Source organism: Fundulus heteroclitus, chromosome 14 (assembly GCF_011125445.2).
Source record: "Fundulus heteroclitus isolate FHET01 chromosome 14, MU-UCD_Fhet_4.1, whole genome shotgun sequence".
In the NCBI taxonomy this organism is placed as follows: domain Eukaryota; kingdom Metazoa; phylum Chordata; class Actinopteri; order Cyprinodontiformes; family Fundulidae; genus Fundulus; species Fundulus heteroclitus.
Window position 1 is genome coordinate 24,619,538 of NC_046374.1, and position 16,073 is coordinate 24,635,610.

Sequence of the window (16,073 nt, forward strand, 5' to 3'; positions counted from 1 at the left end):
ACTTCTCCGTGTGCTGCGTTGTTCCAGTTTAAAACACCAGGTGGCATTACTGCTTTAAGCTCCTTTTTAAGGGCTTGTTTTATTGAAAATTGACTTCACTACCTGCATGTGAACTCTGAGATTAACAGCAACACTTACTGTACTCTTGAAGGCAAACCCTAGTATTTTTTTATTCTGCCACATCACTGGCAGTGTTAATCCAGCTTTTACAGCCAAGTAAGCTTTCTAGGCTTTAAAGGTGTCAAATTGAATCAGACATTGATTGTTCATGCTTTGATTTGGGCTTGTCTTACACAGCATTTTTTTTTTTTTTTTAGGGAAAAAAAAAAGCATTTTTTTTGTTTAGAAGTTAAGGATCATGAGCGCCTCCAGCTAATACTTTAAACCAACACAACACCGTATAATACTTTTGGTGTGCTTTCTCTTCTTTAAAGCTGTTAGTGAGTCAACAAACACATTTTAAACCTTTAGAGCAGTGGCTCCATCTTGATTCTTTTACAAAGCAGCCAAAGACTCACTTATTAAGCCTAGCTACTGACTTGTTTTAACTTGTATGTTCCACAAGCTAAAAACTTAAATTATGAAGGCAGGGTACTGACAATACATTCTTTAATCTTTCAGTGTGGCCAATTAAACTATAGACTGGAGTAAAAAGAGGACAAACCTTCACCTGCAGGGGAGGAACGTGCATTTTCCACCCCGAAAGCTTGTGGGTTGGATTTGAACCTGAGAGTCTGAACCAATGGATCGTGGTCACCAGTTATTTATTAGACAAAAATCAAACATGAATAAAGGCAAAACAAAAAGTGCAGCGTTTCTAATCAGTCCAGCTCTGTCCGAACCAAAGCCTCAGTCTGCGGTGAAGATCCTGGCAGCGATATCGTCTAATAACCAGTCCACTCCAGCCAACAGGTTCTCTCCCGTTACCGCGCTGCAGCCGATGATGCACCAGTGATGCGCCTTGATGTCATCCAGAGCCAACGCCTGCAGGGGAACATGGGAAACAGGAAGTAGGCCCGCTTAGCAACGCTCTGACTGCCAATCAGGGGTCCGTTCTTCGTACGTCGCTAACTCAGTTAGCAGGATTTCATTGTTGACGATTTGGCATGATCTTGGATCGTTTGGTTCTTCGAAACTCATCCCGGACTTGCTGTCATAGTAACATGTGCGCAAAGTTGAGCCTGCTCCCGAGCAGGCTTATTTCATGTAAACAGGATTAGATCGTAGCGGAGGAGATAGGGAAGTCTGTCTAGCCAGCGCACTTGGACCACCTAGTGGCAGAGAAAGGGACAGAATTGTGGAACACCATTTTTTTTATGTTCAATAAAAGACGAAACAAATAATGCTTTGTTCCTGTCGTTTTATTGAAACAATTATTTATAAAGAACTGTCAGCAAGTCATCTTTTGCCTGCAGTAAGAGATAGTTATGTAAAGTCAGCAATACTACTATGTGTAAAATGGTGTATTAGAATTTACTCTGAAGGTCCTTTTGAAGCAATTCGATCTCTAGTGCAGTTTTTCTCTTTTTCACGTTGTGAAGTTCAATTTCTCCTCTTAATTTGTATATTTTTTTTTTAGGTCAAAATACTTTTTCTTTTGTTGAAGATGCCGTTAATATAGAGAACAGATGGCACCTTGAGTCATTTTGTGGAAAAAAAAAAGAAAAAGGGTTAAACATGTAAAAGTAAAAAGAACCCGATTTTTTTCCAGCCTTCTTATTGGTGGCAGTTAAAAACAGACAAACACATAATTTAACAGTGGCTTTTAAAAAATAGGAAGAAGTTGCTTTTTAAAATACAGTATAATAATTAAAGGCTATCATTTTGTATAATATTCTTTTACTTCACTTATTTCCACATGTTCTAGTGGCCCCCATGGAGGCTCTGACATAAAAGAACAAAGTATTTATGAAATTATTAAAATGCAAAAATACATACTGTAGAAAGTGATAGAAACATCTATCATGGACAGTATTTACAATTTAATTTGTCTGCTGCTGTTTGCCAGCCCTCTCTCCTGGTTTTAGCAGACTTCGTTCCCTGTCGTTTTAATTGACTCAAATTCGGCATAACCTTCCAAGCTGTTGTTCTGCTGGGAGAAAAACTGTGGGCGTTCTTTGGCCATGCTGAACAGCCAATAGCAGCGCTGCTGATCATTGTTTCTACTATCGATACATTTCCCCTTTTAAACAAACGCATGAACGCGCAGTTGTCTCAGATAACTCAATCCAGCCATACTAATCATAAACAACAGGTGTGTTCGAAGAACCTAATTAGCCGGATCATGATTAGCCCGATGAAATCATCTTGGATGTGTCATTTGATCTTGGATGTTTCAAGCAACGTACGAAGAACGGACCCCTTGACTTCATTTGAAGTGGGCCTACCTCTCTTATGGCCTCTTTGGACAACGCTCCTGGTAAATCCTGCTTGTTGGCAAACACCAGCAGCGTCGCGCCCGCTAACCTCTGCGAAACGTAGAAAGGCGTTAGAACTTGGTTCTTTGTAGAGCGGCTGTTTTATTTGCCTGGAATCTCTGAAATACGACTACTTTCTTTTATGTGACACTCTGACCAACTTTCTCGTCTATTAGCAAACAAGCAAACCAACCAAAACGGTCAAAGATGACACCTTGTGACTATACAGCTGGTATTCATGACTCTTAATAGGACAAAGAAGTTTGCTAAACCTCCTCCAGCAGCAGCGAGCTCAGCTCCTGCCTGCAGTCCTCCAGTCGCAGTCTGTCTGCGCTGTCCACCACCCACACCAGCCCGTCTGTGCTCTCAAAGTAGTTCCTCCAGTAGGAGCGCAGGGACTTCTGGCCGCCAACGTCCCAAATGTTCAGCTTGAACCTGGAAGAGTGGGAGAGTGGGATCAAGATGGAAAGTTAGCAGCGGATCGTTTCTCCCTGGGGGACAGGGTTGCTGGAAAGTATGGATTTTATTTTCAGTGTTTGTCCAGGTCTGGAGGAGTGTAGACACCCGGACCCCGTTTCAGGAAAAGATGTCTGATCTACCCGGAGTAGTTCTACCTCGCGCTGTCGTAACTCGCCGTATTTGGTTTCAGAACAGGTGATATCAGTCAGGTAACTAAACACGTCAAAGAAGCCCTCATCAATGGAGCGCAGATAATGTGATTCATCATGGCAACGGCAGGAAATAAGAAGCCTGGAAATGCGCATGTCCCTCGAGCGGAATTAGAAATCTTTAATGAAGGCAAATGGAGAATATTAAACCCTAACTAACATAAATAAACATTGCTGCAGAAAAAGCGAGTTGGTGGCAGAGAATTGCTGAAAAAGTCAATGAGTGAGTGATATGAGTTATTGGATGGAGAATTAAAGCTGTACTCTCACACTACTTTCACTCAACATCCAAAAAAAAAAAAAGAAGGGGGGGGGCATTAATTACATGTCTAGGTGTAACCAGACAGGCATAAAAAGGGCGTGGCACCAAATCAAAACATGAAAATACAGTTTAATCAGGTAAGGTCCAGTTCTAGGTCATTCTTATGTTTACCCTTAATCAACTACAGCATTAATTGTCTATATTCAACATAATCAATTAATAATGGGATGGTGTGAGTTATTGAAGTAACTGATATATTCAGCCATTCCTTCTAAAAATCAGTTCTTGTAAGTGCATAATTTGTGCCATCCTACTTTATATTAACCATATAGGATATATTTCTACATTACTTTGAAGTATAATTGCCGTTATTTAAGTGAAGAAATTTGCTGTAGCCCTATATATGGGGGAGGGGAGGGGGGGCAATCAGAGCTGGAATTCACCCAAATTTGGTACAGACTAAATTATTGCTTTCAATCTGTGGTTTCTTTTTATTAATATTGTGGGTCTCTGACTATGGAACGCCTTTAAACTACAACTGAGTGCAACAATAACATTCCTGACAGCGCAACATAGTTGCCTCTGAAAGATTTTATGCATCACCTACATTATTAAAAAAGAGCAGCATAAAAAAACTGTTCTGAACTGAGAGCGTTATATCATTATAGGAGCGATGTGCGGGCTGAGAATATTGAGATAAATCATTGACAGCAGAGAAAAACGGCAACGCTTGAAAATATTTAAATCCAGAAATGATCAGACATTTAAGCTTTGACTCAGGGTAAAGGCTTCTGAGCCTTCTGAAACGGAAATGCCAGGGTATGCAGGAATTTACCCCAGAAATTACTCTGAATCTCCACTAACCCAGCTTTCTGAAACGGGGCATGAGCAACAAATAAAAACAAAGACGAGCAAAAACACCCGACTGAGAAAAAGAACCCCCGTAAACCAAAAAGCCAGGCATGACCAGAAGAAAAAAACATGCTGGCAAAAAAAACAAACCCAGTTAATTCATGTTTCAGCTTCTCTCCTGTCAAATTGAATGGTTTCGTCGTATTATGTGACGGTTTTGTCCCGCGTTTGTACGTTAAAGAGCTGTTCACCCTCTGTGCTCCAGGGTCTCGATGTTGAAGCCCAGCGTCGGAGAGATGGTGCTGACATCCTCTCCGTTGAACTTCTTCAGGATGGTCGTCTTGCCTGCGTTATCCAGCCCTCTGCAGGGAGCAACGTTAAAGCAACTCCACACAGCTTCAGACACACACGCCCATATTTACAGAAACTTCCCCCGAGAGGCATACAGAAATATTGGTATTTATTTTGGTCGTTTTGCGTACAGATATATGTCGGAATATGTTAAATTTTGTGTCTTTAATTACATCCACCCTGACTTTTTTTTTATTATCCTTCCTTAATTCAGTCATTTATTTATTATTTCTGCTTATTTTCAGTCTGAGGGGAGCTACTCTGTGGTATCGGACTGACCTAAACATAATAACCCAGAGATATCTTGTCCCTCCATGGAGATGCCTCCACGGATTCAACCCGGACCCACCACCAAACCGATCATGCATCTTCAGCAATGTATTTATTGTCTTTTTATTTCTATTTACTTTTTTCAGTTGTTTCTACAGCAGCGATTGAACTACCCGGTGATACAGACAAAGTCCCAGAATTCCCCTTTTATCCACGTTGTTATATTTGTGTCATAACCTACATAAATTTGTGCTGCAAAAAGAAAACACCAGTCCGCCTCAGTACAAAATGGTATACACACACAATAACATGCGGCGTCTAATAGAAGTGCTGCAGCAGAAAACTGTCATTTTATTACCACAATAACAGGCGGTGGGTATAACGGGTTTTATGCTTCCTGCAGTTTGTTCTGGAGAGCAAGCTTGTTTTTAGCTAGGCTAAACCGTAGCAGAAAAGGATACAGCATCAGCAGCCTCATCTCCCGCTCCTTCTGTTTCATCTTCTTCAATATCGTCAGCAAACCCATCTTTAACCTCAGGAAAAACTCCTAAAAGAAACACTGTGGTTGTTAAAGAACGCAGACGTTGGTTTAAAGGCTAAAGATGTTAGCTTTCACAAGCAGCATTGCCGTGAGAGACGCAGCCGGTAGCGTAAGCCCCACCCGTAGCTTCTGATTGGTCCATTCGCTTCTTACAGCCGTTCGATTGGATGCCAAGTGCCTCTGAAGCTAGGGGATTGGCCAATGGGTAACTCTTTTGTGCGTTCCTTTTCCAATAGGAAATGTCAACTGGAACGCCCTCGAAAGTACGAGTCGGAAAAGAACACTGAGCTATATAATACACTGGAGTGCTGATTTTGCCGAAAAACTGAAGTCACTGGCCGCCATCTTGCTACTCCCTACTCTCACAGAATCCCATAGGATTTGGTTGCAACAACAAGCAGTTTTCTGGCTGTGTGAAAATTTTCACAGGTAATTCTACAGTCAGTGGATGTACTAACACTATCAACTACTAGGACATTAGGTGCTGAGATATTTTACATGTTATTCATATTAAATATACATATATGTATATATAAGTATGTGTATATGTATATATGTATATATATGTATACACATATGTAAATATATGTTTTTGTATATTGTTATTTATATATTTATAAATGTTAAATATATATATTTAAATGAATAAAATGCAAAATATTTCAGCACATGACTTTCTCAGTACTTGATATTTTTAGAACATAACATAAAAGTATATGGCATTTGACATTTTAAAAGTTTTAAGCCCCCCCCTGAACAGGAGAAAATCCTTGTTATTCGATGCTGCAGCGCACATATTCCCTAGTTACTGAGGGGAAATAGGGAGTACCAATATGGCGGCTGGTGGCTTCAAAGCGACTCGTTCTAACAACAGGCTATTAGCACTCCAGTGTATAATATAGCTCAGTGGAAAAGAACCATACCCGACTTCCGCGCTCAAGATGGCGGCTACTTCCGTCAACAGTGAGTTAAAACCTGTCTTACTTTGGCTGTTTTTTTTAGCGGTTCTGTTGTTCTTATGCAACATGTGTTGAACTGAACACGTACTACTTTTCAGTGTTTATAAGACGTGAGGTTTCTACGTTGTGTGTGTGTGTATGAAACACAGCGTATGTAAATCACTAATGTTGCAGGCTGCCGTTGCTAGCGAAGCGAATAGATATATTGTTGCATTCCATTTGTCTCGGAAATAGGAGCTGGGACTGAGGTAAGTCCGAGTAAAAGGCGTTCCAGTTAATACCGTCGGAGAAGTCGGGATTCCAAAATTAAACGAATAAAAAAGGCTTTGGATTCCAATATGGCGACGGCCAGGAACGATGTTGTTTTGTCCATGGCACTTCTATAAACGTCATTTGAAGCTGTACTCTCCACGTGCCAAACAGCACTTTTATTTTTTTCGGTTCAGATTTATAGTTGTTACAGTTGATTTTTCCAAATTGAAGCCGGGATTTTCTAGTTCCGACTTCAATGCACTATATCACTGCGCTGCATTCCATTTCTCCTCGGTTGTCGGAATTCTCGCCCTCCGGGTCAGATAATTTGGAACCATAGGCGTAACGGTCGGGGTGTACTGGTAGGACATGTCCCCCCCTACACTTTTCCATTCTGCCCCCCCCCCCCCCCCACACACACACACACGTTTTGAGCCACTACGACTGTTTAATCCCTTTTTCACCTGAGGTAACGTGTTTTTCCCAGCCGTCTGTCAACGCATCATGAGCGGAACCAGCCAAAGCATGCAAATGTAGAAAACTGATTTTTTTTTCGCCCCAAATAAAACATGTACATTGAGTAATTAGCTAAATGACGCCTCGTTAATACTTCCCATTATTGAGTAATTAGCTTAAATGATGCCTCATTAACCCAGTATCACGGTAAGCCAGTTAAAAAGAATACTATTGTTACCTCTGTGTCGCCTCCCTTGCTAGTTAGTTCATGGTCGAGAATAAATACAATACAACCCTCTTTAATTTCTGTGTAGACCGTTCCATATATTTTAAAATAATTTTTTAGTGCCACAACAGAGCAGAAGCAGTGGACAATGATGTTGGGTCTTCACCAAGCAGTTATCAGGAGAAGGGTTTTTTACTGATATTTCAGAGTAACTCTCATTCCCACGCTAAAATATTTTATTCTGTATTTAAAAGGTCGCCCGGGGAGAAGGCCATGAGGCAAGGCAGAGATCAGACTGCAGCACTGAAAGTGAGAGCCTGCAGACAGTGACAGAGTAGGGGGTTGATTCTTTGTTTGATTCATTTGGTAAATGTTTGATTTCAGATATTATTGACCTCTGCATTATTTGCATTCTTAAAGGAAGCAGGGATACGTCAAGCCATTTTTCTTTATCGTGATTAACTGTGCACATCTGTTACATTTACATTTAGTGTTTGGTCACTTTCTATGTTCATGCCAATACATTAATTATGAGGCTTACAACCCTGTTACCTTGTCACTTCCATTTTTGTACGTTGTTAGTCGGAGCTAACCATGTGTTTTCCTTTCTTTTTTTTTTTCTTTTAAGTCTACGTCGACAATGGCATGTACATGTTTCTGGACCCCCTGAAGACTACCCCGTTCCCAGGTCCCTTATACCAGAGGGCAGGAGACCCTTTGTCATACTACATGGACAAGGCTCTGTCTGTGAAAGTCAGGATGTTGCAGCTGAGCGAGCTGAACCACCCGCCAGGTAAGACGGTAACACCAGTAGAAATGGTAAACAAAGTAAGTTGCTGAGATTAATTTTCTTTCCTGTGTTTCAGAGGAGTCCAGTGTCCTTGTGGACGCGGAGAGATGCCCCTCACCGGCCCTCACCGTCAAACTGGACGGGTTCAGCAGAGAACACACGCTGTTCCTCATCGATCTGATGCGGCAGCACCTGGCGGACGACAGCGGCCCCCCCAGAGACCTGGCGGAGCTCGTCGCTCGGCTGAAGAGGAAAAAGGGCAGCAAGAGGCTGCTGTGGCAGGACGCCGCGGAGAAGCTGGAAGCTCGCTTTAAGGCGTCCTTCTGTCCGGACAGAGTAGCCAGAAAATGGGGGACGCTGGTCGAAGCCTACAAGAAGATAAAAGACAGCAACAGGTCCGCGGAGACGGGGAGGATGCGCTTCAAATATTACAAAGAGATGGACGAGCTGATGGGGGGAGAGGACGACACGGCCCTGTCTGATAATGAGGGGAGTGCAGATCTAGATGTGTGTAGACCTGAGGAGAAGGTGGAGAACCACGCAGAACCTACGGGCACGGCAACGAGCCCGGAGCCGGCTGTGGCCAAAAACGACGGGTTCAGCAGGAAACACACGCTGTTCCTCATCGATCTGATGCGCCGACACCTGGCGGACGACAGCGGACCCCCCAGAGACCTGGCGGAGCTCAACGCTCGGCTGAAAACCACGAAGGGCAGCAAGAAAAAGCTGTGGCAGGAAGCGGCGGAGAAGCTGGAGGCTCACTTCAAGGCGTCCTTCTGTCCGGACAGAGTGTCCAGAAAATGGGGGACGCTGGTGGACGGCTACAAAAAGGCAAAAGACGACAGATCCGCCGGGAAGGAGACGACGCGCTTTAAGTACCTCAGAGAAATGGAGGAGCTGGTGGGCGCGCAGGACGACGTCGTCCTCTCTGAGGTCGGCTCATGCAGAGGTCTGCTGGGACAGGACGACGACAACAAGACACCCAGGGGCGCCGCCACGGAGCAGAGAGACAGACTGACGTCTCCCACAGACTCACGGAAACGCAAGAGGGCGGTGGACGAGGAGGACATACTGGACATGTTCCGTCAGTCGGAGGAGGCCAGCCAGCGGCGTCACCAGGAGACGCTGGAGCAGCTCAGGGCAGCGCAGGAGGACTTCAGGTCGGCCCAGCAGAGCTTTGAGTCCCTCATGAATCAGCTGCTGAAAAAACTGTAGTCCGAGTTTGAAAGAGGCCGCGGCTGCTTTGTGTTTTCACAGGAGGCCGTGGAAGTTGCACACTTGTTTTTTTTTTTTTTTTTGTATTTTAATAAAATACCAGCTGTCGATTTATCACAAAGATAGTTTTTTTTAATGCAATGACTGGAACCCTTTCTTTTCCCCGTCCACTGTACAGATGTCAGGGTTTCCGCTACATAGCGCAAAAAACCCGCCACGCCTTCAGAATGAATATTTAAAAATAAAAATGTTAAAACAATGTAAAGTATACCAGATTTATATACCCTATATTATGCAAAGCTGATATTTACGCACTTATACTAGCCGTATTGTGAGTTTGAAATTAATTATCACGAAAGGTTAAAATACTTTATTTTGAAAAACCGCTGCACTGTTCTCAGGGGGGGGAAGGAAAACGAGATAGACCAGTCCATAGGCATTATAAACGTAGACGCCTGGTTACATGCTGGAGCCACTGAGCTATATTTATTCACTGGAGTGCTGATTTTGCTGAAAAACTGAAGTCACTGGCCGCCATCTTGCTACTCCCTACTCTCACAGAATCCCACAGGATTTGGTTGCAACAACAAGCAGTTTTCTGGCTGAGTGAAAACGTTTCACAGGTAATTCTACAGTCAGTGGATGTACTAACACTATCAACTACTAGGAAATTAGGTGCTAAAATATTTTACATGTTATTCATATAAAAATATATATATATATATATATATATATATGTGAGTGTAAATATGTTTTTGTATATTATTTATAAATGTTATATAAATAACATGCAAAATATTTCAGTACATGACTTTCTCAGTACTTGATAGTTTTAGAACATAACATAAAAGTATATGGCATTTGACATCTTAAAAGTCTTAAGCCCCCCCTGAACATGAGAAGATCCTCGTTATTCGATGCTGTAGCGCACATATTCCCTGGTTACTGGGGAAAATAGGGAGTACCAATATGCCGGCTGGTGGCTTCTAAGCGAATCGTTCTAACAGTGGGCGATTAGCACTCCAGTGTATAATAAAGATCAGTGGAGTAAACACAGAGGGAGCCACTTTTCCCATATTTTTTGCAGCTTAAGGTTGCAATAACCGGCGATTAATTACTGAAAGCAGATCACCATTTTGGGCTGAGATTGGTTCTGAAGATGAGTTTTTACCTGGTGAGAACATTGCAGAAACCCAATAGATGGACCATAATTTTATACTTATTAATCTGTTATCTCCGTATTTAACAAACTAAGGCTGAATCGCGTTGCCAAATTAAATACCATAGAGTTAAAGAGTCAAACACATGAAAGAAGCTGTGTCAAGCAGTTGTTTTTCCAGGGTGTTAAGCTCCAGCTCTAATTGCAGGCAGGGTGTAAGACACTGGAATGACCTGGAAATTTTAAAATACTCCTAGAGGAAACCCTGAATGTGCTTTTCTGGCAAACCATAAAATACCATGTATAAATTGTGGGTGTGGTTTTCTATTTTGCTCATGTCAACTTTTTTTGTTGTTGTTTTTGTGCTTTAACTACTGATAACTGCAATAATCCTGATCTGCTTCCATTACCGCTTGCTTTAAATAATAGATGAAACAATGAAAACAATGCAGCACAGGGTGGAGAATACGTTTTTTAATGGATAGCATTTAGTGCAATATAGAAACAGCACTGCACTGCAAAAAGGGAACTAAAAGTTTTCTTGAAATTAGTGTATTTGTCCTTGATTTGAGCTGCTAAAATAAAATGATCTGCCGATGGAATGATATTTTTGCGCTTAAAATAGGAACAATTAATCTCCACCTTATTTCAAGTGCAGTATCAATCAATCAATCAATCAAATTTTATTGTCAATTACAATTTGCATTGCAATCGAAAAATCAGTATATATAATTATCTAATTTTAGGGGTAAAATCCTCTTATTTACCATCTCAGATCAAGAACATATGCACTCATTTCAAGAAATTGTAACATAATTTTAGTTTATATTTTTGTGCATTGCAGAAGAATCATTCACTCCTGGAAAAAGTTTGAAACACCAAAAACAAAAACGGACGTTCTCTAGCAGAAAACAGTTTCATCCTGGAGGTTTTTCACTCGTTTCCATCCTCCTCCCTCGGGCAGCCGTGTGGGTGATCGGGACACGTCTCTGAAGCCTCGGCGCAGACGTTGTGCAGAAAGCAGGCCGCCAGCACCACCATCACCACGGCGTCCAGCCTCGTGTTCTGCAGATCACGGAGACGCCTCCACCGGCACTTCAACCGTCCCAACGCTTGGTCCACCACCGCCCTTCCCCGGCTGATCCGGCGGTTCTGCTGCAGCTCGGCTTCGCTCAGCGCCCCGTCGTCGGGTTTACAGGCCACGATAAACGGGAAGCCCTGATCAAAGTAGGCGCTGTCCCCCAGCAGCCTGTACTCGCCCAGCATCTCCTGCCGCGCGTCGTAGAAGCTGGACGCCCGCAGCATCCGTGCGTCGCCAAGGCGCCCGGGCGGCCCGGCGAACACGTCCAGGAAGCGGCCCCTCTCGTCTACGATGGCCTGGAGGAGGACGGAGTAGAAGCACCTGCCGTTCATGTAGTCCCCGCCTCGCACCGCGGGCCTCTGCACCCGAACGTGACAGCCGTCGACGGCGCCGATGACGCCGCCGAGGCCGCAGACGCGCTGGAAGGCGGCGGCGGACGAAGCCCTGTCGCCCGCGGCGGGCCAGGAGACGAACGTCGGCCCCATGGCGCAGACGCCGGCGAGCACGCCGAGGACGATCCGGTGCGCCGACGACGGCGACACGTCGAACCTGTGCGACATCTCCCTGAAGCTGTTCTGGTTGGCCATGTACCAGAGGAACATCAGGACCCGTTTGGACGCAGGGACTGGAGGCAGACCCTGACTGTGCTCCTTGGCTACTCCTCTCTCCTGCAGCCGGCTCAGCAGGGATGTAAACTGAGGCTTGCTGAGTCCGAAGTGGCGCCTGAAGGCGTCGTCGTCCGCGTTGAGCATCGCCTCCCACTGACCTCCGGCCTTCAGGACGATTTGCCCTCTCGCCCGCAGCGCAGCGGTTATCAGTAACCTAGGTTACAGAGACAATAATGTGGTCATTTGAAGTAAGAGTAAGCAAAATGCAGCGTGTCATCTTCAAACAACTAGTCAGTGAGAATGCTATACAGCATTCTCATTTATTGTTTTCCTGTTTTTCTTTATTATTATTATTATTCCGTCAGCGTCTAACTACTCCCGCATACTTCAACCGACTTCAACAATTTTGGTATCAAAACGTTCAGCTCGTTCCCGGCATCACTCCTATATGTCATGGTTATGCTAACTTTTACTCTTTTTAAAATATTCCACTTTTTGTGCGATTTTTTTGGCTGTTCCCATTGAAATCAATGCAAATTGATACAAATTCCTTCAAATTCTTCACATTCTTCCAATTCTTTCAATTGTTCTAGTTGTTCTAATTGTTCTAATTGATTGAGTTTCAAATTATTAAATTCTTCAAATGTTTTCAAATTCTTCAACTTTTTCAAATTCCTTCACATTTTTTCAAATTCCTTCATATTTTTCAAATTCCTTCATATTTCTTCAACTTTTTCACATTCTTCAAATTCTTCACATTCTTCTATTTCTTCTAATTCTTAATTTTTTTCAAATTCTTCAACTTTTTCAAATTCCTTCACATTTTTTCAAATTCCTTCATATTCCTTCATATTTTTCAAATTAAATTTTTCATTAGCATTCTCACTCGCTGTTATGCAGGAACAGTTTTTTCCTAGTTACTCCTGCTATTAATTCAAGATTATTAAAACCAAAAAGTACTGTGAAGTAACCTGCTAGTAATTATGGATTTGACTGGTGCCAGCAGCCATTTTCTTTTCTAAAACTAGCTGCTGATTGAGTTGGTGAACCTTTAATTTACATTTTTAATCTGAGCCTCAACACACAAAAAAAAACACCTTCTGTTCAATAAATGAACATTATGAGTGAGCCTTTATTTATAATTTTATGTATACAAAATTAAATTACATTTAGCTTATATAAAATGTATTTTCTACTGTGTTGGTTTATCCTAATTAGTTAAAGCTTAGTTCCTGGGTCTGCGTTGTGATTGGTTGGGAAGATGTAATGACTGTAATATTAACCTACATGGTTAGAATGCATAAGGAAGGAAAACTGTTATTCTATTGAACTTTTTATTTACCCTTTTTTTCTATCAATCGATATGTTGTTATTGAATTATCGTCCAGCCCTAGTTTAATAAATTACAAATTACCACACACAGAAGAGAAAATAGCCCCAAAGGTGGGTCAAGTTGCCGCATATTGTACTCAGGTAAGAATAGACTCATATTTTTTATTAAAGTAAAAGAAACGGCAGTGATCCATTCAAGTCAGATTAAGAGAATTGTTGGTATAATGGAAACTCAGCTACTGAGAAACTGATTAACATACAATTTAACTGTTAAAAACAAACAAACAGATAAGCGGACAAAAATATAAAAAGTTATGCACCAGTTCAGATGCTTTAAAGACTAAAACGATTCACTGGATATCAACTTCAGCTCCAAATGTTACAGGAGCTCAGCAGATAGAAAATATTTCAAAATACAGATACTTAGGTACATGATTGTTTTACACAATTAAGCTGCAAACAACAGGACCTTCTGCGCCTCTCGTCCTCCTCCGATGCATTCATCATGACAGCCGACAGACAGTCTGCGTATCTTTCTTGCAACTTTTTCAGCTCCAACAGAGCAACAGCGACAACGACTTTACTGCGGGCGTCCATGTTTTGCTTTTCCTCAAACTACCGGGAACTGAATGATGACGTAATCTCCAAGTTCTGAGGTAAATGGAACGCGCCACTGCTGCGGTACGTCTACGCCTCCGCCATGTTGGGAAGGACAGCAGTGTGCGCCCAATAGAGGTGAGGAAGAAAGACAAAAGGTTTGTTGTTTTTTTCTACAGATTTTCCCTTTTAAATTTTGATTACATTTGTTCCGCATACTTTCAGCTAACGGGTTAAAAAGATAAAATGTCAGGAAAGTAATTCAAGGACAGCAGAACTTTAACCGTGTCGCTGTAACTGATGGAAGACCAAATGGTTTTATGTGGGCCACCAACTCAGGTGGTTCATGCAGATGGAGACTTTTTGTTTTTAATTAGGGAAAAATTATTACAGATGAGTAAAAAAATCTTCTTACAAATGAAAATATATTTCATGCATGACACAAACTATTCGTCTTTTAAAAAGCACACTTTTTACATTTTCATTGTTTTCATAGTAAACTGGACCACATCTATCCAAACACGTTAAATCAGATGCAGAATTTGGTCCAACAAAATCTGCTTTTAATTAATTTATTAAAAATGGCTAAATACAACAAGAATTTTCAAAGAGAAACTGACCCAAATCCCGTTGTTATTGCTATGAATAGACAACTTTTTTTTCTTCTAAATTGAGCTCAAATAAATTTGCAAACTGGAAAATCCTCTTTCAATGAGGAGATGTGCAAAACCCTTTTTAAGATTCGGATCTACAGTGGTTTACACATCACTTTCCAGCAGAAAATCTGACTGATTTGTTTATTTCAAATATTGCATGATCAAATTATGTGGAGCCTGTAAAACAAACAAACAAAAAAATTACAATAGTTTTTTTTTGTATATTAGTTTTTCCCACTCAATGACTTTTTACTTGACAATTTTGGCCCATGTGAGGAATAGTTTTGAAAGCTGAACTGAATTAAAAGATGCTTCAACAAAGTAATTTTTTAAAGTTTGTGTAGTGTTCCACATCTGCGTCTCTGGTATTGACACCTTGGGTGCTATATGTTTGTATCATGTTGCATACAATTTCCGTGTTATTAATACATTTAAAAACTCATTTTAAGAAAAAATATTTAATAAAATTCTCAAAACTTAATAAATTGTGCTTTTCTTGAATCTTGCAGGAGTGCCATTTTGGTGCAACACTTGTAAAGCTTGTTTATAAAGAGAGACTATACTTTTCTTTGCTGAATGGTTAGCCTGGGCCCGACAGTGATACAGTATGACATGTGGGATAAAATCATAGCATAAAAGTATAGTTTAGCAGCATTTAGTGATAGAATCGTATTAGGTGAAAACAATTCAAATTGGTCCTGATAGTTTTTCTTAGTTTGATTCGTACCCAAACTCTCAAAAATCATCATGTCGGACATGACATGAGTCCTCTGTTTCAGAGACATCAAAGTGTACGTTTTTATTTTTATTTTTACATTTAACAAAAGTAAGCATTTTAATATTTTAGAGCATTTCAAAATTTAATTTATCTAACTCAGTTTATTCACACAGCACCAATTCACAACAAAGAGTCAGAAAGAAATGTGCAAAAAAATATAAATCTCAAACCCATTTTTATTCAACCGGTGAATTTGCTTGATTTATTTTTCTGCTTTTGTGTAAATCTTTTGGATTTTTCTCAGTGAATTGTGCTTTATAGATGTAATTTACTTACAATCGCCTTGGATATTAATCTTCTTACATCTTTCACAAATTTTCACAAACTAGGAAATACTTTTCTCCGCCTGGTCAATAACAAAACAATATAGCATTTAACTGCTGTGATATGACTGTTTTAAGAGATACTTGTTTTTTTGTTTGTGTTTATTAGTGTATAAATCAACATTTATACATGAGTAAATAGAAAAATATTATACTTTTGTTGTTAAAGATTCTTTCTCTGATTTGTTTGATACATAGAAGATTTTGGCAATTTGGCATGACATTGCCAGACTTGATCCAAATGGCCCTTATTGTTTAATATGTTGGTGGCGTGTACTGC

General features: G+C 41.2%; 3 protein-coding genes across 3 annotated transcripts; 1 reads left to right on the forward strand and 2 right to left on the reverse strand.

Moving 5' to 3' along the window:
- Nucleotides 1–747: 747 nt before the first annotated feature.
- Nucleotides 748–5,502, reverse strand: arl2 (ADP-ribosylation factor-like 2). Its single transcript, XM_012862704.3, has 5 exons — nucleotides 5,282–5,502; nucleotides 4,451–4,561; nucleotides 2,690–2,852; nucleotides 2,388–2,468; nucleotides 748–984 (listed from the first exon to the last, which is right to left on the reverse strand). Exons 1-5 carry the CDS (start codon nucleotides 5,344–5,346, stop codon nucleotides 850–852), a joined length of 555 nt encoding a protein of 184 aa, XP_012718158.1. The 5' UTR covers nucleotides 5,347–5,502; the 3' UTR covers nucleotides 748–849.
- Nucleotides 4,860–9,510, forward strand: LOC105926371. Its single transcript, XM_012862675.3, has 5 exons — nucleotides 4,860–4,928; nucleotides 5,598–5,633; nucleotides 6,270–6,324; nucleotides 7,883–8,047; nucleotides 8,121–9,510. Exons 2-5 carry the CDS (start codon nucleotides 5,601–5,603, stop codon nucleotides 9,257–9,259), a joined length of 1,392 nt encoding a protein of 463 aa, XP_012718129.2. The 5' UTR covers nucleotides 4,860–4,928; nucleotides 5,598–5,600; the 3' UTR covers nucleotides 9,260–9,510.
- A 1,563-nt stretch (nucleotides 9,511–11,073) lies between these two features.
- LOC105926221 (protein ALP1-like) lies at nucleotides 11,074–14,112 on the reverse strand. Its single transcript, XM_012862452.3, has 2 exons — nucleotides 13,909–14,112; nucleotides 11,074–12,321 (listed from the first exon to the last, which is right to left on the reverse strand). Exons 1-2 carry the CDS (start codon nucleotides 14,034–14,036, stop codon nucleotides 11,352–11,354), a joined length of 1,098 nt encoding a protein of 365 aa, XP_012717906.2. The 5' UTR covers nucleotides 14,037–14,112; the 3' UTR covers nucleotides 11,074–11,351.
- Between the last annotated feature and the right edge of the window lie 1,961 nt (nucleotides 14,113–16,073).

Excerpts from the sequence above, each read along its gene's own strand:
- LOC105926371 (XM_012862675.3), top strand. The coding sequence starts at position 5,601 with ATGTCAACTGGAACGCCCTCGAAAGTACGAGTC. Across the intron at positions 6,325-7,882 it reads GGCGGCTACTTCCGTCAACA|TCTACGTCGACAATGGCATG; the intron begins GTGAGTTAAAAC and ends TTTTCTTTTAAG. Across the intron at positions 8,048-8,120 it reads CGAGCTGAACCACCCGCCAG|AGGAGTCCAGTGTCCTTGTG; the intron begins GTAAGACGGTAA and ends CCTGTGTTTCAG.
- arl2 (XM_012862704.3), bottom strand. The coding sequence starts at position 5,346 with ATGGGTTTGCTGACGATATTGAAGAAGATGAAACAGAAGGAGCGGGAG. Across the intron at positions 2,853-4,450 it reads GAGACCCTGGAGCACAGAGG|GTTCAAGCTGAACATTTGGG; the intron begins GTGAACAGCTCT and ends CCACTCTTCCAG. Across the intron at positions 2,469-2,689 it reads GCTCGCTGCTGCTGGAGGAG|AGGTTAGCGGGCGCGACGCT; the intron begins GTTTAGCAAACT and ends TACGTTTCGCAG.
- LOC105926221 (XM_012862452.3), bottom strand. The coding sequence starts at position 14,036 with ATGGACGCCCGCAGTAAAGTCGTTGTCGCTGTTGCTCTGTTGGAGCTG. Across the intron at positions 12,322-13,908 it reads GAGGACGAGAGGCGCAGAAG|GTTACTGATAACCGCTGCGC; the intron begins GTCCTGTTGTTT and ends TCTGTAACCTAG.